Source organism: Trichosurus vulpecula, chromosome 6 (assembly GCF_011100635.1).
Source record: "Trichosurus vulpecula isolate mTriVul1 chromosome 6, mTriVul1.pri, whole genome shotgun sequence".
NCBI classification, from domain to species: domain Eukaryota; kingdom Metazoa; phylum Chordata; class Mammalia; order Diprotodontia; family Phalangeridae; genus Trichosurus; species Trichosurus vulpecula.
In genome coordinates, this window is record NC_050578.1 from 157,648,458 (window position 1) to 157,675,135 (window position 26,678).

A 26,678-nucleotide genomic window follows, 5' to 3' on the forward strand; every position below is an offset into this window, starting at 1 on the left:
TCCCAGAGAAGGGGGTCATAAATCTAAAGCTGAAAGGTACTTTAGAGGCCAACCTAATCTAACCCCTTCATCTTACAGATGAGGAAACTGAGGCCCTGGGGGCTTCAATGATTTTACCCTGGTCACACAAGTAGAAAACACTGGAGGAAGGATCTGAATTTTCTCCAGAATCATTGCTTTTCACTATACCAAGTGTCTTTGTTTCCAGATGCTTACTTTGGGACTTACAAGTGACTATAGAGGTTCAATCCCACTTTTCATTTTGAGTAATTACAGTCCTGGCTGCTTACAGGAAAATTTTATTTTGGATGCAGTATTCAGCGTATCTGGTTATTTGCTCCCCAGCTTCTTTGAAAAGCTTGTGTTTTCCTACTGTGTTCATTTGATTTTCATTTACCAGGAATACAACCAAGAACAGTTCTGAAAATTCCCCCAATTAACCTAAGCTTTGCCAAATGTACCCAGAAATTGCTTTTTTCTCCCGTCCCAGTTTGCTATCAGAGATTTTATGAATAATTACATGACTCACACTTCACCCTTACTATTGCGCATAAATGTCCCCACTTTCCAGAAAGCTAAACTAAACTGTCAACATGTGGAATAGTAATATTAATCCTTTTACTTTACATAAAATAGAATACCATTTAAGTAGTCTTGATAAAGACAGTGGCTTAATTGTCCTATAAACAAATTGTAACAAAAGTACCATGCACCAGATTCAATATAATAGTGTTTTCGCTTTCCATGGTAATGATAATCATAGCTGGCATTCGCGTATTGTTTTAATGTTTATAAACTACTTTATATAATTATCTCAGTTGAGCCTGCCAACAATCCCAGAAGGTAAGTCTTGTAGTTACTATGGTCCTCATTTTCAGGTGAAGAAGTTTTAGAAAATTGAAGTGACTCGCCTATGGTCATATAACCACAGAGCACCAGGGCGCCAAGCGCATCGCTCGTAGGTCTGTTGTTTGCGTTTGGGTATTATTTCTCTAGTGCTTTATTCCCAGCACTCACAGAACCGGCTCCAATGAGTAGTTAGAAGGTAGAAACAATAAAGACGATTGAGGAAACATGATTTCCAAGGGGCTGATTCGGCAGGATCCTCGACCAAAGCAAGGATGATGAGATTGTTCCGAAGAGAAAGAGGCAGACTGGGCACCACTACCTCAGATCAGCACGGGGGAAATGCCTTTGTTTGTTCTGAACATCCTGTGTCTTTCTGCTGACGCATTACTGTTAGCCTAGACGTCTCAGACTGATTCTTTAATGTCAGGTATTTTCACAAACTCTTTCTCCAAGTCTTATTTTAAAGGAGTTGAGAACGTTTGGTCCTCAGTGATGTTACTTTTTATTCCTATGAAGCACTTACTCCTACTACGTATTAGGATTGTTAGATACTTGGGATTTTGGGGGGGGCGAGGGTAAGGACCTGTAACTCTGTTTTTTTGTCCAGACTCTTGGTGTGAAATCTCCCTTCACCAATGCAAATCAGCAACCCTTCTATAAATAACAATAATAGAGAGTTGCCTGGGACCTAGAGAGAGCCCCTACCAGTCCGGATTATTTAACTCTTTGTACTTGTATCTCCAGTGCCGTGCACATGGTAGGTGTTTAGTAAATGCTTGTTGCTTGATTAAGTCACATAATTAGTATGTATCAGAGACCATTAGGAGTGGAGCCCAGGTTTTCCTGATCTCAAAGTGCATTGTACCACACTGCCTCTCAGTTACTGGGGATGAACAGATGAAAGGAAAAGCAGCTCCTGCCTCCAGAAACCTACAACCTATGGAGAAACAGGGAGTAGAATATAATCATTCCTGAGACTTTAGGGCAGCTAAGTGGCACAACGGATAGAGCGTAGGCCTGGAGTCAGGAGGACCTGAGTTCAAATTTGGCCTCAGACACTAGCTGTATGACCCTGGGCAAGTCACTTAACCTTTATTTACTTCAGTTTTCTCATCTATAAAATGAGGATAATATGTATAGTATACTATGATATAACATAATATAATTAATATAATATTTTAATTATATTGTGCTATATTATATATATTATATACAATAATTATATATAATACTTCTCATGGTTGTTGTGAGGATCAAATGAGATAAGAATTGTAAAGCTCTTAGCACTTTGCCTGGTGCATTTTTGTTTTTCAGTTGCGTACGGCTCTTCGTGACCCCATTTGGGGCTTTCTTGGCAGAGATACTGCAAAGTCTGCCATTTCCTTCTCCAGCTCATTTTATAGATGGGGAAACTGAGGCAAACAGGGTGAAGTGACTTGGCCTGGGTCATACAGCTAGGAAGTGTCTGAGGACAGATTTGAACTCAGGAAGATGAGTCTTCCTGACTCCAGGCTCCGCCCTTTGCACTGTGGCACCACCTAGTGGCCCTGCCTGGTGCATAGTAGGTGCTGTATAAATGTTAACTGTGATTATTATATTAGATATATAGCTACTTTCTTAATGTATTTTCATGACTATTTAGTTTGCATTATTTACTTTTCGAGATATGAAGATGCTTTATCTGAGTGTTAGATCAGTCTCATTGCTTTGTTTTGAAGCATTTCTGTAATCTCTCTTTCGTTTGCTTTTATAGCATGTTGTTTTGTTTTCATGAAGACCATTAGTTATTGAATAGCTATTACATAATTGTGTAAAATGTCACAACATGCATAAAGTTACCCCAATCAATTTAATACACTATAAACTCCACCAAAAGGACACAAAACAATACTGTAACACGCATCATTTGAAAGTAATTGTCTCAACAAATCTTAGCCCCAGAGAATAGATTTGGGGTCAGAGGACTTGGGTTCAAATGTAGTCTTTGTCACTACCCACTTGACCAGATCACTTAACCTCTTTGGGCATCGGTTAATTCAATAAACATTTATTAAGTGCCTGCTATGTGCCAGGCACTGTGCTAAGTGCTGGGGATACAAAAAAGAGGCAAAAACCAGTCCCTGACCTCAAAGAGCTTACAATCTAATGGAGGAGACAAGATGCAAATAAATATATACAAAGCAAGCTATATACAAGATAAATAGGAAATAATCACAAGAGGGAGAGCCCTGAGATTGAGAGGGGTTGGGGAAGAAGGTGGGATTTTAGTTGGGACTTTTAAGGAAACCAGGGAGGTCAATAATTGGAGCAGAGGAGGGGGAGCATTCCAGGCATGGGGGAGAGCCAGAGCTGAAAGATCAGCTTCCTCATTTGCAAAATGAAGGGGATTGAACTCAATGACACAACAGTCCTTCCGGTTTGAAAGCTATGATCCCACAGCCCCCCTCCTTTCAGCAGTAAGGTGAGGGGGGAAAGGGGCAAAGGCTTTGGAGTGCTACGTACATGGCCAGCATCGGTCACTGTTTCAGTCAGGTTTGTTGAACTGGTGCCTTTGCTTGTTCTTACAGAGGTCTCGTTGGGTTGGGAGGGAGGTAGAGTCAGTCTTCAACCTTCATGCATTTAACTTTACCAACTTCACACATTTTCATAATTTTATTAGTAGCCTCATTCAATGATGTGCACCAGATCTGTGGATCGGCTGATGTCCTACTAGGCAACTGGTCTTGTTCACCCCACCATTGTAGTGTCAAGTGCTCCCATGCATTCGCTGTATATTATCATCATGTGCCTTTACAACTCAAGTTTTGTGTTGCACTTATAGCCCTAAAGCATCGTGAAAGTCCTGTGGACTCTAAGTTGAAGCATACAAAGTAAGTGATTCAGCTCAGTGAGAAAATGAAGGAACTAGGTAAACTTTATACTGGAATGTCTGCAGCCACTATAGGCAGTGCAAGATTACAGTTTTTGGTTGTTGTAGGAACCTAACTCATTTCCCATAGGTTCAGTGTATCAGCATTCGCATTTTTTACTTTCATGCTGTTTTCTAGGAATGTTACCCCCATGAAAGTTGAGGATTGACTGTAGCTCTGAAGATGATGATATGTGAAAACAAAAAAAAATCCATAAGATTTGTTATTAAAGAAAACAAAGCCAATGAACTCTTTCATTAACATTTACAGCATTGATTGTATGTAACTGCATCTATAACAATGTTTTCATTAACATGTTTTCTTTAAGAGTTAGGAGGGCAGTGTTTGTGATGAGAATGGAAACGGTAGGAAGACTTAATCAAAATTTCTTTTAGATTTTAAATTTTTTACCTCCCCCTAATATTCTTGAAATTAAGGAGTGTTGACCCTAGAGAGTTCTCAGTGTTACTTATGCCGTCCTAGCAAGTGAGACCAATGGCAAGAACTCCACTGGGGGCTGAGATCTAATTCTGTCAAAGCCACCTTCCAGCCTTATGATGCCTTTGTGCCCAGACAGAGCTGAGCTAGCCCAGTGGGGAAACAGCCAGAGAAAATTACGTTAAAAAAAAAAATCTCAACTGCTACATCTAAGCTTAAACTATCATTATTAAAACATAGATTAAAGTTCTCTTCTTACTCATAAAAATGGCTCTTTATTTTTCCAGGCTGTGAATCTTCAATTAACCTGACGTTTCAGAAGGCCAGAGTGGCTGTGGATGAACTCTTTGAGTCACTCCACGATATCACCACAGCCCGAAGTCTCATGAAACAGTTTAAATCTGTGTATATTCCTGGAAACCACACCCACCAGGCAAGTAACATATTTGCAAATGACTTTTTAATCCATGCGAATTGTTTCTAATTAAACTTTGGGGGTGGGGGTGGGGAATGGGTTTTATGCAGCAGAGTTAAGAGACTGAAAGAATCTGAAAGCCCCCTCAGGCTGATGGAGTTTTATAGGAGTGGAGACAGTAATGAGGCAGGAAAGTACAGTGGAAGGAGCCCTGGCTGTGAAGTGAGAGGGCCTGGGGTCAAGTCCTGGTGCTGGCACTTACTGTCTGGCCGTCAGCAGGTCACTCACCCCCTGGCCTGTCTTTTGCCATTACCACTTCTCTTTTAAGTGTTCACTAGGCAGCTTTTTAACAATGCGGTCTAGAATTTTCCCAAGAATCCAAGTCAAGCTCACATCCTATAATGTTCAGACTCTGTTTTGAAAATATTGAAAATCAGCACAAACATCAAACACTACCCTTCTCCAATTTTATGGGATCTCCTGTCTTTCAAATATTGCTGACATATATGTACATATATATACACATACATATACATATGTAACATACACACGTATGTACACATATACATATATACACAAATATATAAATGTTATGTTATATATCACATATAATGTATATTAATATACATGTATATAGAAATACAATTTATAATATATTAATATACATGTATAAAAATATATTATACAGAATATTTGTGTGTGTGTGTGTGTGTGTGTGTGTGTGTACGCTAATTTCCTTCCCCCACCTTCTTCAATAATTTGCCCAAGGTCTTACAGGTAATAAGTGTGGGATTTGAACACAGGTCTTCTTGACTCCAAGACCAGCACTAGATCTCATATATAAAAGTCTAGTGGATAGAGTTCTGGGCTTGGAGTCCAAATGCCCTGAATTCAGATCCTTCCTCTGGTGCCTATGAATAGAACCCAGAGCCCACTGGTATGAGACTCTTTGCTCATTGGTGGAGATCAATGGCCTGTATCTACATAACGAAAGGAAGTTGGCAAGAGCAGAAGAGAAGAGACTCCTTCAGGCTCTGCAGTCACTTTGGAAGCTTTTGGCTTTAAACTTTAAGAGAAGTGATGGATGATGCCAACCTCACTTCAAGGTGCTGAAAGGAGAAGAAGACTGGGGGAAAGCAGACATGAGAAGAGCTATCGGTCTCCATCATGTCCCTATCCTGAGCTTGCTACCCTAGAGACTTCGGCTGATACCTAGGACTCTCTTGGTTGAGCTGAGTTACCTCACTCCCAGTGAGAGAGCTCCTTCACTCTGTATTGTCTGCTATATACTTTCCTATGTATACTTTCTTCAATTTCCGGTTTGCTATAGGATTTCTTTGCTGATTGCTCTATGAGCATTCATTGTGAAAGTGGTACTTCATGGGAGGGTAGTCAAGCCTTGAATCAAGCTCAAGGTCACCCTTTCCCCGTTGAGAGCCAGCAACCACATCGCCTTGATGAATGATGTTTAAGGGAACAGATAGATATAACTCTAGCCTGGTACCCCTTCTCTCTGAGGAGAGCAGAGTGGCCAAGCTTCTGACTCCAACTTCCTGCTTCCCCTCCTGGCAGGAATTAAAGCCTCCCTTGGAGGAGGGTGGGCATAGAAGAGGCTGGAGATGACTATTCTGACTCCTTCGAGCTATGCAATGATATTCCCATGCTACATGAGAGAGTTGGCCCTCACTGCACAAGCTTTGTGTCCTAAAACAAGTCTTTCACCGCAGCAGCTCACTAATTCAAATTTATAAAGTCATAGATGAGTGGTGTGCTGTGCTAGTGGAGGGAATTCTCACATGGGAGTCCCCAAGCTGATAGAATCTCAGATCTTCCTTAGGTATTAGGCGTAGGCCTTATGCAGGAAAGCCCTTTCATGCATGTTCCTCATTTTGATCCTCACAATCCTGTGAACTAATGCAGGCAGGTATAATTAAACTGGTTTTATAGAAGAGGAGGTTAAGGCACAAACAATGGTAAAGCTTGGTCTCCAACATGGGTCTGCTGGATCATAGTGCAAAGCCCCTGTCTTCTCCCCCACAGTCTCTTCCATTGCCTGAGCTCTGCACTCTGTGGGGGAGATTAAATTAATTGATGGTAGTGATATCTAACTAATATTACTTCCTGCTAAGGGATTCAGAAATACTGACGCAGATGGGTCACTTAGCCTTGCCTTTTAATTAAAAGCAAAAATATTTCCTCCCTTTATTCAGCATACCAGTGACCATAAAAATGAGAGATAAAATTACTTAGATAATCATATGTTGCTTGGTTATTAAAAAGAATGACCTTAAATACTTTTTTAAGTCTTATTCAGACTGACATATTTGAGCTATGATATATGGTGACAGTTAGAAGAATATCAAGAACCAAGTAAGATTTGCTATATTTATTACAAATATGAGGGGTGGGGGTGGGGAAGGACCCTAGTGAGGTCTTATAGCATTTCTGGCCATCATGATGAGGGCTTTGGCTAACTTCATATGAACATTGATTATTTTGTAAATCTCATCTAAGACATGCATAAGTCGCAGTTACTCTCACAAGTTTCAATTTTGTATGTTTTTTGGGAAGAGGTCACGCCATGATGATAGGCCAGGTCTCTCCTGCCTATCCCTGCCACCACAATATGGTGTAAGATCTGCCACATGCCAATGTGCTGTAAGATGTACACCATTACTCCCAGGGTTTGGGGCTCCTTTCTGTGACTGGCAGGCTCAAGAACCCAACCTTATCATCTGTCTCCTTTTTTCTCTCTTTTTTTATTAGTTAATTTATTTATTTTTGGTTTTCAACATTCACTTCCATAAGTTTTAAATTTTCTCCCTCTCCCTCCCCAAGACTGCCTGTAATCTGATACAGGCTCTGCATATACATTCCTATAAAACATATTTTCACATTAGTCATGTTGTATAGAAGAATTATAATGAATGGGAGAAACCATGAGAAAGAAAAAGCAAAACAAAAAAATGGTCTACTTCGCTCTCCATTCCGACTCCATAGTTCTTTCTCTGGATGTGGATGGCATTTTCCATCATGAGTCCTTTGGAAAAGTTTTAGATCCTTGCATTGCTGAGAAGGGCTAAGTCTATCAAAATCAGTCCTTGCACAGTGTGGCTGTTACTGTGTCCAATGTTCTCCTGGTTCTGCTCCCCTCACTCAGCATCACTAAGTCTTTCCAGGCTTTTCAGAAGTCTGCCTGTTCATCATTTCTTATATCACAATAGTATTCCATCATATTCATATACCACAACTTGTTTAGCCATTCCCCAATTGATGGACATCTCCTTGATTTCCATTTCTTTGCCACCACAAAAAGAGCTGCTATGAATATTTTTGTGTACATGTAGGTCCTTTTCCTATTTTTATGATCTCTTTGAGATACAGCCCTAGAAGCAGTATTTCTGGGTCGTCTGTCTCCTTCTTCATAATGTCAGCCATACTAACAGAGTTTAGGCCATTCACCCTGAAGGGGGAAGGAGAAGAGAGTAAGCATTTATATATCACCTACTTTGCGCCAGGCACTTTGCTAAGCACTTTGTAATAATACTATCTCATTTGATGTTCACAAAAATATTAGCTTAGTTGATGTTTACCTGGAAAGCAGGTGCTTACCCTCATTTTACAGTTGGAAAACAAGAGGTAGGCAATGATTAAGTGACTTGCCCAAAGTCACATAGCTAATAAGTGTCTGAGACTGAATTTGAACTCAGGTTGTCCTGCCTCCCAGCCCAGCATTCTATGGACTGTACCACCAGCTACCTCTAACTCATTGGGTTAAGAGTCTCATTTCTGGCATCCTCAGAAGTGGTCACACGTATTCCAACTCACTCTATTTGAAGTGATAATTATTTAAAATATGGTAATTGGCTCCAGCCCAATGGAAATATGCAGTTGGAATTCAAGTACTGTAACCACTTGAAGGGGATTCATTAGCAGCATTAACCTGGACCCAGCTTGTATATAAGGGCAGAAAAAGTGAAGGAGAGTCTCCCTGGGGAAGCTAGAGTGCCAGTCTAGCTTGGAGCCAGGAAAACCAGAGTTCGAATCCCATCCCAGACCCAGTAGTTTATCCAACCCTGGGCGAGACATTTAATCATTCTCAGCCTGTTTTCTCATCTGTAAAATGGGGATGATATCCTCAGCCCTTTCCCACAGGGATTTTGTGAAAAGCAAATGAGATAATATATCTAAGTGCTTTGTAGGGCTTAACTGTATCCCTTTCCTACACATCAGCTGTTATCATCATCATCATTTTTTTTGGCAGATAGAGGAAACTGAAGTCTAGATGGAGTCTAGCCCAGGGGTGTGGAACCTGGAGCCTCAAGGCCATATGTGGCCCTTTAGGTCCTCAAGTGCCACCCTTTGACTAAATCCAAATTTCCAAACCAAATCCTCTTAATAAAAGGATTTGTTCTTTAAAACTTGGAATCAAAAGGCCACACCCAAGGACCTAGAAGGCCATGTGTGGCCTCAAGGCCACAGGTTCCCTGGTTTAGATTCTAGTCCTGTTTACAAGTTCATTTGTTTTAAACAACCTTTCTTTCTTAACTTTTTTGCATCATGGACTCTTTTGACAGTCTAGTGAAACCTATTCTTCTTCTAGGAATAATGTTTTTGAATGCTTAAAGTAAAATAAATAGGATTAGAAGGAAATCAATCATACTGAAATATATTTTTAAAATAGTTTTTAAAATCAAATTCACATACCCCAGGTTAAGAACCCCTGCTCTAGGCAGTCAGAGTTCAGCCTTTTCCCTGATCCAGCTCCTTCTCCTTGAGCCCTGAAACGTCTACATTCTTTATCTAGTTCCACCCTATTGCCCCCCTCCGTCCAAGCTGGAGTTGTCTCCGAGTTCCTCCGGGAACTGAGGAAGGAGTAGATCTGGCCAAGTCCCCCAGTGCCTACTCCCTGGTCACTTGAGTTGTGTTCCTGGTTCCTGTGGTTCTGTGAGGAACAAATCTAGCCTGGTCCCCAGTATCTACAGAACTCTCAGGGTCTACCTTGGATCTTGTGAGGAACCATTTCTGTTTCTGTGGGCAAGGCCAAAGGCACCCTTTGCTTACCTGCTGCCAATTAACTCTTAAAAACTGACTGCACTAATTATTATACAGACAGAATAATTTGTTACAGATCCACAGAATGCACTCCCTCAGATGTATCTCACACACAGACATATAAGAAGGGAGGCTTTGCATCCCACAAGCACCAGGATTTAATCCCTCTTAGTAAGCAAACTTCAAAATTCCATTACTCTGGGCAATCACAGAGAGTTAAGGAATGGTAAATAATTGTAGGGAGCTCACACATCAATCCCCTTAGTATAGTCTTTGCAAACAGCCACTAAAGCCTTCTCCACCTCCTGAAATGCTCTACGATGTACCCATGCTAACTAGGCTTAGAGAGGTCCTTCTGTCCAGCGTGGTGCCTGGCGCACAGTAGGCACCGAATGTTTCTTCATTCAGTTGTTCATTCATTACTAAACAGGAAAAATGGCTGTACCCAGCCATGTGGCACATCCTTTGGTTTCACTGTCAGAGACAGATTATTGAGGTGAATGATAAGCTGTGGGTCTAAGCCAGTGTGGCAGTTCTAATGTTCTTAGTCAACAAGCATTTATTAAGTGCTGGGTTCAGTGGCTAGAGCCCCAGGCCTGCAGTCAGGAAAACCCAAGCTCAAATCCCTCCTCAGATGCTTACTAGCTGGGTGACCTTGGTCCGCCTCAGCTTCCTCATCTGTAAAAACATGGGACAAATAATGCCCCCTACCTCCCAGGGTTGTTATGAGAATCAAATGAGATAATCATTGTGAAGTACCGTATTTCCTCATGTATAAGACACACCTTAATTTTAGGGCCCAAAATTTGAAAAAAAAAAATGTATTACATAAAGTTATTGAACTCAAGTTTTATTCATCATAAAATTCATACAATAATACGATGAAATTCAAGGACCTTCTGCTCATAGCTTTCAGGCATCTTTTGGGCAAGTCTGGTGTGTGTGCGCATGCTTAGTCCATTCCATTTCATGAACCTGAAGCACCAATTGTGTCCTCCTTTGAAATCAGTAACTTCTTTTTCATCAGCAGTTCTTCTTGCCTCATGCTGAACCATCTTTGTGGACACAAGAATTCCAATTGCCCTTTGCTCTTCAATGCATATCTTCAATTCCCTCTCTAAATCAGGCCATTTTGCAGACTTGCCTCTCGTGGCCTTCTTCTGCCGTGGCGTTTTCAGTAGGGTTTCCTCTTCCCGTAGCCAGTCTTGGATTGTTTTCTCAGTTGGAGGAGGGCCAAACTTACATTCAGCAGCATGTTTCCATTCACTTTTGCAAACTGGATCACTTTTAACTTGAATTCAGCACTGCACAAAAATCTTTTCTGATCCATTTCTGGGTAGAATGTGGCAAAACGTAACCTAATATACCGGTAACAAATGGGAAACAATGAGCGCAAAGACAAGCATGAAAAAGTGGGAAATGCAAGTAAAAACCTCTACAACCACTGTATGAGATGCATATTGTTATTAATAATAAAGATAAATAATTATTATTAATAATAAATAAATATCAATAATAAAAAGGTCAAATCTGTGGTCTAGTACAGTATGTCTCCCCTCCCCAAACATACACACACACACACACACACACACACACTCTTTTGTGGTTGTTTCATTGTTCTTTTGGAGGTAATTTATCAGTGTAGAGAGCCCTCAGATTCCCAGTGAGGAACTCCCTCTTCCCTGGCAGTTTTTTGTTATTTGTCCTTTGTTCTCAGAGAGGACCATGATATCAGGAAGATGATGTCATGACTTGCAAGTGAATAGGATTTAAGTGAGGGAGGGCTGTGCAAAGTCACCAGCCTCACTTTCTCCTTCGGAGCCATCTGGGTCCAGTGACAAGATATAGATCAGGATGACTGGAGATGGCCCAGGATGTAGTGGGAGGCCTTGCCCTTTTTAACCTAAGGTGTTTCCCAGGTCTCAGTTTGTCTGAGGCAATGCCCATTCAGTGATTAAGGCTCGGTAAGAATGAGGCAAAGAATGGCCTCTTTGATGTAGTCTAAAAAATAAAATCAATTTGGGAGAGGAAGGCCCTCAGGGTTTCTGACAATGTTCATGAGCTGGCAAGCTGGAGGGTGAAGAGTTTCATTCATATACATCCAAAGTTCTTTCCTGATTCCTTATTATGGTGGTTAAGGTAATGCCTGGTGCCACCACTTCCCTGCTGAAAGTCTCTCTCCATCTCTCCTTCCCTAAATCAAAACAGGCCACTGTCCTATACACTAAGTCATTTTCTGACTTTATATTTTCTTATATGTCTCATCCTCACTACTAAATTGTAAACACTTGAGAGCTGGGGTTACATTACTTTTAAACTTCATATCTCTAGTGTAGTGCCTGACACGTAGTAAATGTGACATAAATGGTAGCTGCTATTACTATTATTAGCGGACATTGTGCAAAGCACTTTCTTAAGGATGGAATGGATGGAATGTCCCTATCACCTTTTTTCTTTTTTGAGGCCACAGAAAAGAATAGAGAGTGTGATAGGATAAATATCTACCAGGGTTTCCTCACAACCTGGGTTAGGCCCATGCCTCCCTTTAACTTTAACAGCTCCACCCCTACTTCCCCACCTCCTTTCATTCTCCCTAAAAGGTGACAAAACTGTTCCTGCAACACGATTGGCCTCTGCCTCTCTTGACAAAGCTTCCTGGTCACTTCAGGGCATATAAAGTTCCACCCATGTGAAGTCCAGGCCTCTCAGCCTTGATGAAAAACCACCTAAGTCCCAGCAGTCTGCTTGCTGACCAGACCTGCTTCCATAAGGAGCAGGGGAAGGCTGTATCTACCAAAACCGAAGCTAAGTTGGATTGTATCCTTCCTGATATCTTTTCTGTGTTATAGCTATGAAAACCATTTTTTTTTTTGGTCAACTGTTCAATGAACAACAAGTGTCTCTTTTCATTCCAACCTTGCACCTGAACTAACAGCAAGCTGGGGTCAGGCCCAACCCTAAAAGAGAGCAAGCAAAGCAGGCCAAGGCAGGGCAGGGCAGCAGCAGATTGGCAAACTCTTTAAAGCCTAATACCCACTGAACTGTTGTAGATGTTAAGACATCTACAACATCCTGGCCTGTTCTTAGCCCAGGATTTAAATTGCTTTTATTTATTTAGGGGACTCGGTTGGCTGATAGCTTAAACACATCACTTTTATTTTGTTTAAATAATCTTTACCCTATAATTTCTCAAAGCAGATGCCCCTGTTTAATATGAGCTTTAATCTCTTTCCCCAAACGTTGCAATGTTTGATTTATTGGTGTTTTTCAGCTGTGGCATTACGGAGTTATTAAACAGATGTCGTTCTTAGGGCATGTTGCTCGAGACCTCCTTCAGACTTAATATCATGTGGATCTAACAGGATAACCTTGGCGTAAGATTGGATGTTGTAACAGGAGGGCAGAGTTTATAATCTCAAAGAGGATCATAAACATGTCTGAAAGGTTCGGAATCGCCGGATATAAGAAACTCTCAAAGTAGAAGGCAGAAGAATCAAAACATTTATTTAGGCTCAACAGTAACCAACCCATGAACCAGCAACCCCATTTTGATATGTTGATCCAAATCTTCCAGGCCCAATAAGTACGCCTTGCAAGAGTAACCAGGAGGCTACAGAGAAACATGATTGCGTAAAGCAAAATCATGTTTCCCCCTTTTATGGTAATAAGATTACCCACTGGACTGAAGTCTTTGTTCAGCTTCCTCCCGTAGATCAGCTCTGCTACTGGCAGCTCCTGCCTCAGCTGTGTCTGAGTCTATAACTGAAGCTGCAACTGAAACTGACGATGTAACGGTCGCTGTAACTGACGTAACTGTCGTAACTGTCGCTGGCTCCAACCGGAAAAGGAAAAGAAGAATCTTCAAGCTGTCCTCTCCCCTCTTATAGGGTTTTTGACATCATCAAGCTCCGCCCAAATGACCAGGGCCGATTGGTTCCTGAGTTGGCTCCTCCCCCTAGGGTAGACCAGGTTCTGGAGCTAACACCTCCCCTCAGCCAGCCCCATGACTCATCACACAGGAAGTTCTGGTCCTGCCCCGGAAGAGCAAGCCCCAGCGTCCAGGGAAGCTCAATGAGGTAAACTGAGTCATTCAAAGAAAACAAAGGCCATTCTGGTTACAGATGTGCCCTGTGCAGACAACCCTTACCAGACACTTTTTGTCTTTTATGCTTCTTGCCTAGTTAACAAGGGAATTTAAGGTCTGCAGCACCCAAAGGGACGTTTTCCAAATTATACAAGATGAAAGGTACATGGGATTTATTCCAGCGCTAGCTCCTTCTGCTCCTCAGCCCAGCCATAGGCTCTATCCCAGGGACTGTATGTGAGCTAAGCTCCTTTTTCTAATGGCTTCTTCTACTCATACCCAGCCCCAGGTTCTGATCCCTATGTTCTCAGTGACTGTATCGTTCATCCTGTACCTCCCACCTCATTTCCCCCCCTGCTTGAAATACTCAATCAGCAAAGCACAAATAAGCAAGTAACAGGCTTTTATTAAGCACTCACTTTGTGTCTGACATTATGCCAGGCCCTAGAGATACAAAGACAAAAACAAAACAGTCCTTGCCCTCAAGGGGCTTATATTCTATTGGAGAAACTAACAGCAACAAAAAGAAGTAAATACAAAATCTATGCACGTAGGCCTAGGCCTACCACTTGGTGAATTCTTTGGCTGTGCTATCCTGATGGGCGGGGAGGGATTGCCTTGGTCACCTGCTACATGGAGACCCAGCTCTAGACGCGTTTCACTTTGCTTTTCCACCATCTCTTTACTGTGCCATCTGTGCCATTGTACAAATATCCCTTGTCCCCATTCCCCATCTCCTTTCCAGGTCTAGAACTACAATGCAGTCAGTTCTGTCATTGCTCTTGGACAGGTACATCAGTATACTTCCCTATGGCTTTTTTCATTATCCGTGTAACTTTCCAAAATGTCGCTCCTTAGCCACCACTCTGCTGTAAGGTTTGTCTTCCTGAATCAGAATGTAAGCTCCTCGAGGGCGGAGACTATCTCCACTTTTATATCTGCGTCCTCAGTGCTTAGCACACAATAAGCATTCGATAAATGCTTTTTCATTCATTCATCAAATTCCACAGCAGTCTATGAAACAACGAAAAATTATCTCCAGTCTTGCTTGGTTCATATTCCAATTCCATAGTGATAGCGGAGTGATGGATAAAGGAGCAGGGGGGCAAAGTATCACACAGTTGTTAGACAGTCTATAAACTCTAACTTGGTTGTTGGTACTCTAAGTGTGCCAACAGATTGACATGCTGTTGGAGAAACTGAGTCCGTTAATCTTGACATCCTCTCAGTAGATGAAACCAGAATGCAAAAGGAAGTTTTAGCTAAATGGAAATATAGCTCATGGGTTCTCCTTGAAGAGCCCCAGCCAAAATAAAAGGAACTGTTGTGTGTCCAAAGGCAACAGGAAACATCATTCCTTGAGACATTCATTGGTTATCTGTTTTTCAGTGCACATGATAACTATTCTCAAAAAAAAAAACCCACCATGAAGATAATTATAGTTTTTATATACTAACATTTCTTGCAGGATAGATATTTCATGAAGTACCTGATCACACCCTCCAAATGAAGTCAACATACTTTTGAAACTGAGTGACTTCAGTGCAAAGGTGATGGTGGTGAAAAATAGGTTTAAAAATATGGAGCATTAATATGGAATTGAAGAGGCCAAAGATTTCTAGATTACATGGAAGATCTGCATGTATGTTTTTCAAGAAAAGAAACTAAAGGCACGGCCAGGAGGAGCACCAAATAACAGCGCCCCCCAAAAAGATGAAATGGATTATAGGCAAGTCATGCTCCTTATTGACGTAGAAGTTGCACCTGAATCAATTGTGTATAATCATACCGTCCACTGGCTAAAGGAGAGATAAAAATGAGTATGAAGCTAGCAGAAAGAACAAAAATTAAGGAAAATAAATAGCATGCAATTTAAACAATTCAATACGAACAAAAAAGATTGATAACGAAAAGGGAGACACAGACAGAAAAAAGTATATAAGCACAGACTAATAATTGCATTTGGAAGTTTAACTGATACGTCTATTGCCATAACAAGGAAACCAAAAAAAAAAAAAGCCTAAAAAACACCTTAATTTAAAAAAAAAATACTTGACTTATTTTCCAAGCAGAAAGATGTAGCAACAGCCAATGTCAACAATGGCTCAAAACATAAAATTGCTTGTAAAATCTTAGGCAGAAGGATGATCCTTAATCACTGAATGGGCATTGCCTCAGACAAACTGAGACCCGGGAAAGACCATAGCTTAAAAAGGGCAAGGTCTCCCACTACATCCTGGGTCATCTCCAGTCATCCTGATCTATATCTTGTCACTGGACCCAGATGGCTCCGAAGGAGAAAGTGAGGCTGGTGACTTTGCACAGCCCTCCCTCACTTAAATCCTATTCACTTACAAGTCATGACATCATCTTCCTGATGTCATGGTCCTCTCTGAGAACAAAGGACAAACAACAAAAACCTTCTTGGGGAGAGGGAGTTCCTCACTGGGAATCTGAGGGCTCTCTACACTGATAAATTACCTCCAAAAGAACAATGAAACAACCACAAAAAAGTGGGGGGGGGAGACATACTGTACCAGACCTGAGATATGACTTTTTTTTTTGTATTTCAGTAGTTTTATTGAAAGGTCACTTTCTTAGTACCAAAACATAATGGTACTTCATTAGGTTATGTCAACCAATTTAGCTTTGCATTGATGAATTAGAAAGGAAATTCTTCAATGAATCAGGTGTTTAGGAGTAACCAAAGAGGACATCTGCAAAATGCTTTACAAAATAAAGTATAAGACATATGAGGCATATTCTGGCTCTTTGGTTTATCTTTAAAGGGCCACAATATGATGTCAAAGGGAAATTTGAAATAGTCGTAGCTATTGTGAAAGTTAAGCTATATGTTTCACTAATTAAAATATATGTTCTCGGGGCAGCTAGGTGGCGCAGTGAGTAGAGCACCGGCCCTAGAGTCAGGAGGACCTGAGTTTAAATGTGGCCTCAGACACTTGACACATGTACTATCTGTGTGACCTTGGGCAAATCACTTAACCCCAATTGTCTTGCCCCCCCCCAAAAACATGTTCTCCAATTACTGTATGTCAATTTAGATACATTAATCTACAACTAGCCTTAAGTGCTCCAACTACCACATAATTAGTAAATTAAATTGCTGGTCACTTGAATCTGGATAAACAATGCACTTTAGGCTCTGTAAGTTGAATGTTACAGGAGCATTATAGCAATAGCATACCCCATTGTTTGTTGTTCAGTCATTTCAGTCATATATCACTCTTCCTGATCCCACTTGGGGTTTTCTTTGCAAAGATACTAGAGTGGTTTGTCATTTCCTTCTCCAACCCATTTTACAGATAAGGAAACTGAGGTAAATAGGGCTAAGCGACTTGCCCAAGGTCATACAGTTAGTGAGTGTCTGAGGCCAGATTTGAACTCAGGAAGATGAGTCTTCCTGACTTCAGGCCTGGTGCTCTATCCACTGGGCCACCTAGCTGCCCTTCCCAGTTTGTATTGCTTTTAAATGCAAAGCTCTATACTAACAGGGTCCTGTTTCATACCAACAATAATCCTTATTTAAAAGCTCTAAAGTGTTAATGTTAGCATATAGTGCATTAGAAGAGCATAGCTGAGATTTCAGAGTGGCAGGCTGTGAGAGCTGCTTGTATAATAGAAATTAATTTTTTCTAAGCGGCTAGACATTGAAATAAAAACTTTATATAAAACTATACTGACTTTTTTTTAAGGGAATGGGAAAGAAGCAGACCTGAGATTGTGTGTGTGTGTGTGTGTGTGTGTGTTGGTGGGAGTCGGGGAAGAAGAACCAAACCTTTGATTTCATCACTATAGGGAACTCCCAGTGTGGTATTCCCTCCACCGTTGTAGGCTGCCACCATCACTGCAAGTTACAGTTTCAGAGGGGGCTCCCTGAGCCATTGAGAGTCTAAGTAAAGGATCCCACAGCTGGTAGGTGTCGGAAGAAGAACTTGAACCCAGGTGTTCCAGACTGGAGGGCCAGTTTTCTATCCACTATATCACAAGGAATCTATTGATATCTGCAGGTGCACTTCGAGATAGAAATCAGAGTACCAATCTGTATATATTTTCTCTTCTGTAGCCCTGCCCTGCTTTGCATCCCTCTTTGGAAGTTTCCTGGCAAAAGATTACTTGCAGCTGATCTATATTATAATTGTTTTAGTGTTTTTCAGATAGAAGGGGCGCTAGAGATCATCTATCCAACCCCCTTATTCTATAAAAGAGTCACTTGAAGCCCAGAGAGGCTGTGACTCACCCAAGGGCATCCAAGTGGTAAATAACACCTAGGTCTTCTGCCTCTGAAGGTGATGTTCTCTCCAAAACAGCCCAACTGGATATTGACAGCAGATAGATAGATAGACAGACAAAAAAGAAAGAAAGAGAGAAAGAAGGAAAGAAAGATTAGAGAGAGAGAGAGAAATGAATGAACAAATGGATGGATAAATGAATGAACAGATAGATTTACAGGTGGAAAAACAGAGAGATAAATTAATAGATAGATGGATAATAAATTATAGATATAGATAGATAGATATAGATTGATGAATGAATGGATGGATGGATGGATGAATAAATAAATGAATGACTAGATCGACAGATGAATAGATAAATTATTTCTAGCAATAATAAACATCTACCAAGTGCCTCTGTCAAAGACTGGAGAGTATCTTTGTGTCAATATTTAAACTATTATACTTTACTCGTTAGCATTTCATATGCTAAAAAAAAAAAACCCAAAACATTTCATATGCTGAAGTGGTTGCTTTCCATCTGGTTTGGAAAATTGTTGACTTCTCTTTCCACACCCCCCCCAACCCAAGTTGTATCTTTTGATCCCAGGAGATCGATTGGACATATACCCTTTCACTTCCATGGTGTCACTTTACCTTTTCAGGCAACCTATAAGCCGCTGCTGAAGCAAGTTGTGGAGGAGATACTGAATCCAGAGAGACCGGATCATGTTGATATCGAGCACACGTCTTCAGGCCTCACTGATCTTCTTAAAACTGGATTTAGCATGTTCATGAAGGTAACGCAGCCATGTGGAGATAATATTCTGTTCGCAGGCCCCTCCTCTGGATGAACAGATGTGGCATACCAAGAACTGAAATGAGAGTGCACCATTGGCACAAGGGAGCTCTATTCAGAAGCTTTTGGTCTTTTTGCATCCTTGAAAATTATAGACTAAGAACTGAGATAGTGACAGGTCCTGCAGGTCATACGTCGTCCCTATATTCCAGGGTCAGCTGGCTTTGTCTAAGCAGAAGGAGCCAAGTGTTATTGATTTACGTATTCTCTAAGAATATATGTTATTCCTCTGCTCTAGATTCTTTTGTGGCTCCCCAGTGCCTCTAGGGTTAAATATTAATTAATTGGGATTAAATTAAAGCCCTTCACAGTCTGACTCCTGCCTATATTTCTAGATTTATTTCACATCACCACCCCCCTTGAGGCAGTCTATGACTAAGCTACTTGCTGTTCCTGAACGTGGCATTCTGTTTCCCATCTCCATGGTTTTACCCAGGCTGTATTGCCTACCAGGAATGTGCTCCCTCCTCCAAATACATCTTAGAATCTATACTCCTTAGAATCTTTAACTTCCTTTAAAGAAGCTTTTTCCAGTCCCCTAGTTGATAGTGCTCTTCTCTCCCTCAGATGTCTTGGATTTACTCATCTCCTTAATACACTATGCCTATTTCTCAATAGAATGCAAAGTCACAGTAGTACGCACACGCACGGCAGCCCTCTTCCTAGGAGGCTGAGGCTAGTGGATTGCTTCAGCTTGGGAGTTTTGAGCTTCAGCGGGCTAAGCCAATCTGGTATCCACTCTATATTCAATATTAGTATGGAGATCCAAGTGGGACCAGGCTGATGAGGAGCCCTTGTATTGCAGTCTGAGAAAGAAAGGGAGACCAAGTCTTTTTTTAAGCAAATTCTTTGAGTTCAGAGACCGTTCTTTCCTTTCATCTTCCTAAGCCTGGTTTCCAGAAAAAAAAATTGGTTTGTAAACAGTAGAGGTTTAATCAATGCTTGTTGAATTGAATTGAATTGCAGATGAAGACATTTTTTCTAAGCTCATCGGCATCTGGCGCGGTGGAAACAACACTGGACCTTGAGTCAGGAACACTGGCTTTAGACGCTTTCTAGCTGTATGACCCTGGGCAAGTCACTTAATCTCTGTTTGCCTCAGTTTCCTCAACTGTAAAATGGGGATGATAATAACAGCACCTACCCACAGGATTGCTGTTAGGGTCAAAGGAGATAATATATGTAAAGCACATAGCACAGTGTTTGGCATATAGTAGGCACTATAGAAATACTTTTCTCTTCCCCCATCCCCAACACTTGGCTAGTTGTGAACCATGTTTTAGTGTAAACTAAGGCCATGTATCACTTACCTTATTGGCTTCATTCACTCAACAAGCGTCCCTTAAATGCTGAATGTAAGAACTATACGCTTCAATAAGGAGGATGAGGAGTGACTGTGTTCAGTTCAGGTCACTTGTCTGACCAGGGTCCCACACCATCACTCCCTTGACAACTATGCCTTTTTCTGCTGAACAGAAAACTTACTGATGGAATCCAGAATTTCTCTAATTGCTATGGGGGGGGGGGGGAGAAGAGGGAAGGGCGAGGCATAGATGTTCAGACATTGAGCTACACTGGATGTGAGATGAAGAGAGAAAAAGTCCCTTGTTCAATCTGCTTCTTCACCTCCATAAATTTTTTTTCTATGTTTAAGGCATTGTAAAGTTGCTAAATTTAAATGACTCTAAACAAGATGAGTGATAAATCAAAATGGGTACATAATTTACACATAAAGAGTGCTGCTATAAGCAAATTAAGAGAGCATGGAGTAGTTTATCTGTCAGATTTATGGATAAGAGAAGAATTTAGGACCAAAGAAGATATAGAGGGCATTATGAAATATAAAATAGATCATTTTGAGTATATAAAATTTAAACATTTTTGTACAAATAAATAAATAAATGGTCGAAAGAGATAAACAGGCAGTTTTCAGACAAAGAAATCAAAGCTATCTATAATCATATGAAAAAATGCTCTAAATCACTATTGATCAGAGAAATGCAAATTAAAATAACTCTGAGGTACCATCTCACATTCATCGGAGTAGCTAATAGGACAAAAAAAGGAAAATGTTGAATGTTGTAGGGGATATGGAAAAACTGGGACACTAATGCACTGTTGGTGGAGTTGTGAACTCATCCAACCATTCTGAAGAGCAATTTAGAACTATGCCCAAAGAGTTATAAAACTGTGCCTACCTTTTGATCCAACAATACCATTCCTAGGTCTATATACCCCCAAAAGGGAAAAGGATCTATTTGTACAAAAATGTTTATAGCAGCTCTTTTGTGGTGGCTAAGAATTGGAAATCAAAGGGATGACCATCATTTGGGGAATGGCTAAACAAGCTGTGGTATATGATTGTAATGGAATCTTATTGTGCGATAAGAAATGACAAGCAGGATGACTCCAGAAAAACCTGGCAAGGATTACATGAACTGATGCAAAGTGAATTGAACAGAACCAGGAGAACATTGTATACAGTAGCAGCAATATTATTCGATGAAGAACTGTGAATGACTTAGCTGTTCTCAGCAATACAGTGATCCAAGACAATCCCAAAGGACTCATGATGAAGCATACTATCCACCTCCAGAGAAAGAACTGATATTGATTGAACACAGACTGAAGCATGCTATTTTTTACTTTTTTTTCTTTTATTTGAGTTTTCTTATAAAAAATGACTAGCATGGAAATATTTTATATAATTGCAAAAAAAATTGGTTTTGATCTAAGCTGATTTAGAAATGACTCCCATATCATTAACCTGTCTTCTTCTGTCTGTTAAGATATTACTAATTTTTTTTTAGTTGGGGAAAGGATGTTATTCATCATTCTCTGAGTCCAGAGCCTTCCAGCTTTCTTTCTGAATGAAATATTCATTATTTTTATGTTTTTAAAAAAAGGATGAGCAGTAGACATAAATGTCGACCTCCCTCCTGTACTTTGCCAGTATTCCAGTTATAATAACACCTAAAAATTATCGGGTTTTTTTTTCATCTTCAAAGCAGTTTTGAAATTACAAATTAATCTGCATGGAAGACATTGCCTTTTTAAGAAATTAATCTGCATGGAAGATCTTGGCTTTTTGAGTTCATGAATGTACATTCCTGGAAAAGCAGTGCCCTCCCAGAGCTGAAGGAGAGAAACCAGACGAAGATGATGACGAGGTGGAGAAACCAGAGAGCAAACAATCCAGGGCTCTCCCCCTCCTGATGCCGTCAGTTACCATCAGCTTCACATCTGTGGTGTGCCTTGTTTTCTTTCTCTGGTTGTGTTGTTGTTGTTTTAAAGCAACCCAAATCAATGTTTCCAAAACAAATAATAATAGCTAACAGCACTAGATGTACAAAACACATCTCCTTCAATCCTCCCAACAGCCCTGGAGCATAGATACTAGATTACCCCCATTTTAGAGATGAGAAAACAGAAGTGTAGTCTCATGGAGTAGAAGGAGCATTGAATTTAGAGTCAGAGGACCTAGGTTTGAATCTTGTCTCTGCCATGTGTTTCTTATGTGACCCTGGGCAAGTCACTTAATATCTCTAGGATTCTGTTTCCTCCTCAGAAAAAAATGGAGAGATTGTCCCGGATGTTCTCAAAGGGCCCTTTCATCTCGAAAATTATGATACAGTGAATTTGCCCATGGCTTGTTTTGTGTGCCTGAGGTGGGAATGAAACCCAAGTCTCTTAGGTCAGGCACTCTTTCCTCCACCCTTCCTTGCCTCTTCAAAAGTGTTGAAGGGCTCGGCGTTGAGTGTGACTGAGTCCATGGTTAGTATGGGTTTCTGAAGCTTAGCTAGTCTTCCCTTTTCTCAGGGATCCCCAATGTAGCCTTGCCTTGAATATGCTTCACTTGAGTTGCTTCTGTTCCTCTCCCGTCTACAAATTGAGTTTTCCCTCCTTTAGGGAGAGATTGTTTTCCTCCTTTATGCCCTAGACACCAGATCTGAGAATTGTAGAGGTACTCAGATGTCTTTTATCCCATGTCATGTGGCATCCCATTTTTCATAGCCAGCTCCGGAAAGCAACATTTTAAAATCATACCTTTTTCGAGTTCCTTCCTGGGACTGAGAGCCTTCCTGTTTCCCAGTCCCAGAAGTACTGAAGTGGGTGTTATCTTGGAAAAATTCTGGGACCCACTGGGCCAGGATTTCATTTATTCCTTGTTTCTCCCCCACCGAACCACCTTCCGGAAGAAAGGCTTATGAGGAAATGCCCTAGCGGCTTGAAACAGATCTCAAAGAGGGGTTTCCAAGTAATGGATTTAAGGAATTCTTACCCTTCCAGCAGCTGTCGGGAGCTGTTCCTTAGCCCTCAGCTGCCAGGGGCCTCTTCTGTCACTTGTCAGGAGTACTTCTCATCTGTCAGCTAGAGATTTAGAGGGCCATCCTCACCACCTCCAGCCCCTACCCAAAGCCTTGATCTGTTTTTCCAAATGGGCCTTGTCTACTGGCTCTGCCGTATTTGTTTCAGAGAGCCTAGGCAGCAAAATAATCTTGGGCCAATGTTTCCAGGGTATAAAATCAGTAAGGACTTAAAGAGAATAAGGCAGTGGTCCTTTGGGAGACCTAATTGTGACTTGCTAAAAGGCTGTGTTAAAAAATGAAGGTAATTTTCATGAAGAAGGATTAATTACACTTCTCACATTTGAGGCTGAGCAATAGGAAGAGGAAGTCAAGAGTAGGTCTAAGTTGGCTGTCACTTTTTACCTTTCCATTGCTTCTTAGTACTTTTCATTTAATTCCTCATGTTGTTCATAGACTTTTGGAGCAGAAAGGAACCTCAAGGACTCTAGGATTATAGATTCAGAGCAAGAAATGGGATTTTAAAGGTCATCTGGTCCAATCCCTCTGAAACTGAGTCCCAAGTAGGCTATGAAACTTGCCTAAGGCCACACTAGTGGTAAATGACAAATAGACTTTTACATAACCACGAAATTTTGAGTCAGAAGGGACCTCAGAATCCAGGCAATCTGGGAGTTCTTGCCCTTTTTATGTCTTGGATCATTTTGGTAATCTAGTGAAGCCTCTAGACCTCTTCTCCGAATGTTTTTGAATGCATAAAATAAAATACGTAGGGTTACAAAGGAAAAAATTATATTGAAATACAGTTATCAAATATGTGTCTGTTGGATAGATAGATAGATACATGCATCCATATGTGTATATATGTGTATATATGTATATGAGTGTGTGTGTGTGTATCTATATACATATGTATAAGAAGATCCCTAAAGGAATAACCTCTTGTCTCATTGAACCCACATCTCCAAGGAATCCCTCCTGTTACAGACCAGAAGAGTCATCAACCAGCCTCTGCTTGAACGCTCCCAGTGAAGGGGAACCCTTGACCTCCTGAAGCAGCCCTTTCTGCTTTGAGACAGTTCTAAGTGTTAGGAATTTTTTCCTGACATTAAATCTAAATTTTTGTATTTGCAACTTCTATCCATGTTTCCTGGTTTTCCTGGCTAAACATCCCCAGCTCCTTAACGCATCTTCTTATGAAATGGACTGAAAGCGTTCTGTCCTCCTGGTTGCCTTTCTCTGGATGCTTTCCAACTTAGTACGTTCCTTGAGGACTATTTATCAGTAGCAAGTGCTTCTCATATCCAGGTTCTATCTGTTCAACTTGATAGTACAGTGCTGAACCAAGGGTTAGGAAGACCAGAGTTCAAATCCAGCCGTGTGACCCTGCGCAAGTCACTTAACCTCTGTTTGCCCATTTCTTCATCTGTAAAATGAGGGTGACGATAATAACACCTACCTCCCGGGGTTGTTGTGACGATTACAAAAGTGAAATCGTAACTGAAAAGCACTTAGCACAGTGCCTGGTACGTAGATGTTACTATATAAATGTTAGCTTTTATTATTGTGTAACCCTAAGCAAGTCATTTAACCTCTCTATGCCTCAGTTTCCCCAACTGTAAAATTGGGATAATAATGGCACCTACCTCCCATAAAAATTAGATAACATTTGTAAAGTGCTTACACAGTGCCTGGCATATAATAATCACTATATAAATGCCAGCTGGCATCATCATCATTGTCATCATTGTCATCATCATCATTACACATGGCTTTATAGGGATACAGATTCTCCCTCAGAATCCTGGAGGTGCCTTCTCTTATGGGGCCTCCACTTGGGCTGTGTTGGCAGTGCTCTCCAGTAGAGTACAGATGGTCTACCTTTTGGCTTTGCCTCACACGTTATTTTCTTCCTGTATCAGCAGAATGGAAGCCAGGTTGGCTTTGTTGTTGTTGTTGTTGGGTTTGTTTGTTGGGGTTTGGGGGGAAGGCGGGGTCCTCTCTTGCTATTTAAAGCAGTTTCTGCTGCTTCTCTGTTCTGGAGCTGGGATCAACTACCCTGCTTGCTCTTCAGTGAAGTCTTACAAACAGCAAAGAAACAAGAAGACAGAGTCTGGTTAAATGATCCTGGCTGGAGTCTTTCTCTGATTAAGGAAGGTTAGTGATTGTTGGAGGCACAATGGAACAGACTTTCTGGCATGTTTCACCAGGATAACCCCTTGTCCTCCTCAGATCCCTCTCAGGGGACAATGCAAGAAAAGCAAATAGAGAGTTCTCCAGGCATGATATGACCTGAAGAGGCAGCTGCAGCTTCCCTGGACACAAGCTTAGCCAGAAACAGATTCATTTTCTTCCGGTCGCCGAGTCTTCCCTTCTTTGCTGCTGTTCTCAGATTGAAGGCAAAGTTTCTATCTGCTTTGCTACACTGGTTCCCTTTTAAAAAGATTTCTAATATTTTAAAAATCAATGTTCATTATGTAAGATGGTTCAGATATGATCTTTCCTGAAGGGAGAGGGATGAATCTCTCAGCATCCCTCCTAGCTCTAGGATTCTCTACAGAATTCAGAGAGCCGGCCTCCCCTCAGATGGAAAGCCTTCCATTTATGGAAAGCATGTGATTTGTGGCATTGCCACAGTACTGCCAGGGAGCCAGGATGTTTCCTGCAGAGGTAAGTGACTTGTGAACCTTTGAGGAACTATGTTTCTCTGAGTGGTGGCATCCTCCTCCTTCTGGAACACATCCCTCTCTCGGATAGCCCACTTGTCCCTTTCCTTGTTTATGGACACCTCGGCCATCTCCTACAGGGCCGTATTCTAGGGATCCTTGTGATTCTTGTCATTTAGTTGATGAATTAAGAAGAGATGCCTAGAAATTGAAAGAGATTCTACAATGAACCAGACTCTAAAGACACACAGCAGAAGCCCCAAAATAACTTTGGCTTCAGTACTTCTTAAGATTTTAGAAGTATGTTTTCTCTTTCCAGATGGTAGAGTCTCCTGAGTGTCTTGGCCTGTGCTTTCAATGCACAGATGCTTGGTGGGGCTTTGGAGACAGCTCTAAAGGCAGCTTCTGGGCTGCAGGGAAATGGAAGCCTTGGTTCCAGACACTTTGAAGTGGATTGAACACATTAATTTTTTTTTAAGTATGGTAAAATTTCTCCAGGCAGTGAGGGTGCCTTTGCATTTATTTCTCAGTATTAAATGGTTCCTTCATTTCAGAGGGCAGGGATGATGTGGCAGCTTGTTTCTCTCCTTGCTGAAGTCGGAGGTATTTTTCCCCATAAATGCCTCATTCTGCAGTTTGCCAGGATTCATTTCTTTAAATTATTTTGGCCTTCTCTAGCTGAGGAACATTGTGTTCTGGTTTTGCCACTTGAAAAGCAAATGGTCTCTTGGGCAATATCAGACTGAATTCAGTTTGTTGGATTGTTTTGTGTGTCCTTGTAAATTTGCACAGGCCTGTGTGGCATGCCAAGGATGAAACCAAAAGATCTTTTCCTCCCCTCCCTGAGTTCAGAAAGTTGACTTA

The 26,678-nt window shown here is 41.1% G+C and overlaps 1 protein-coding gene across 3 annotated transcripts in view; it reads left to right on the forward strand.

Moving 5' to 3' along the window:
• The window catches only part of SCFD2 (sec1 family domain containing 2), a 434,090-nt gene that overhangs the window by 385,688 nt on the left and 21,724 nt on the right, over positions 1–26,678 (forward strand). For all 3 annotated transcript variants that reach the window (XM_036765462.1, XM_036765461.1, XM_036765463.1), the window contains 2 exons: positions 4,484–4,629; positions 18,648–18,782. In XM_036765462.1, coding sequence (XP_036621357.1) covers positions 4,484–4,629; positions 18,648–18,782 — 281 coding nt within the window. The remainder of the gene's footprint in view (positions 1–4,483; positions 4,630–18,647; positions 18,783–26,678) is intronic.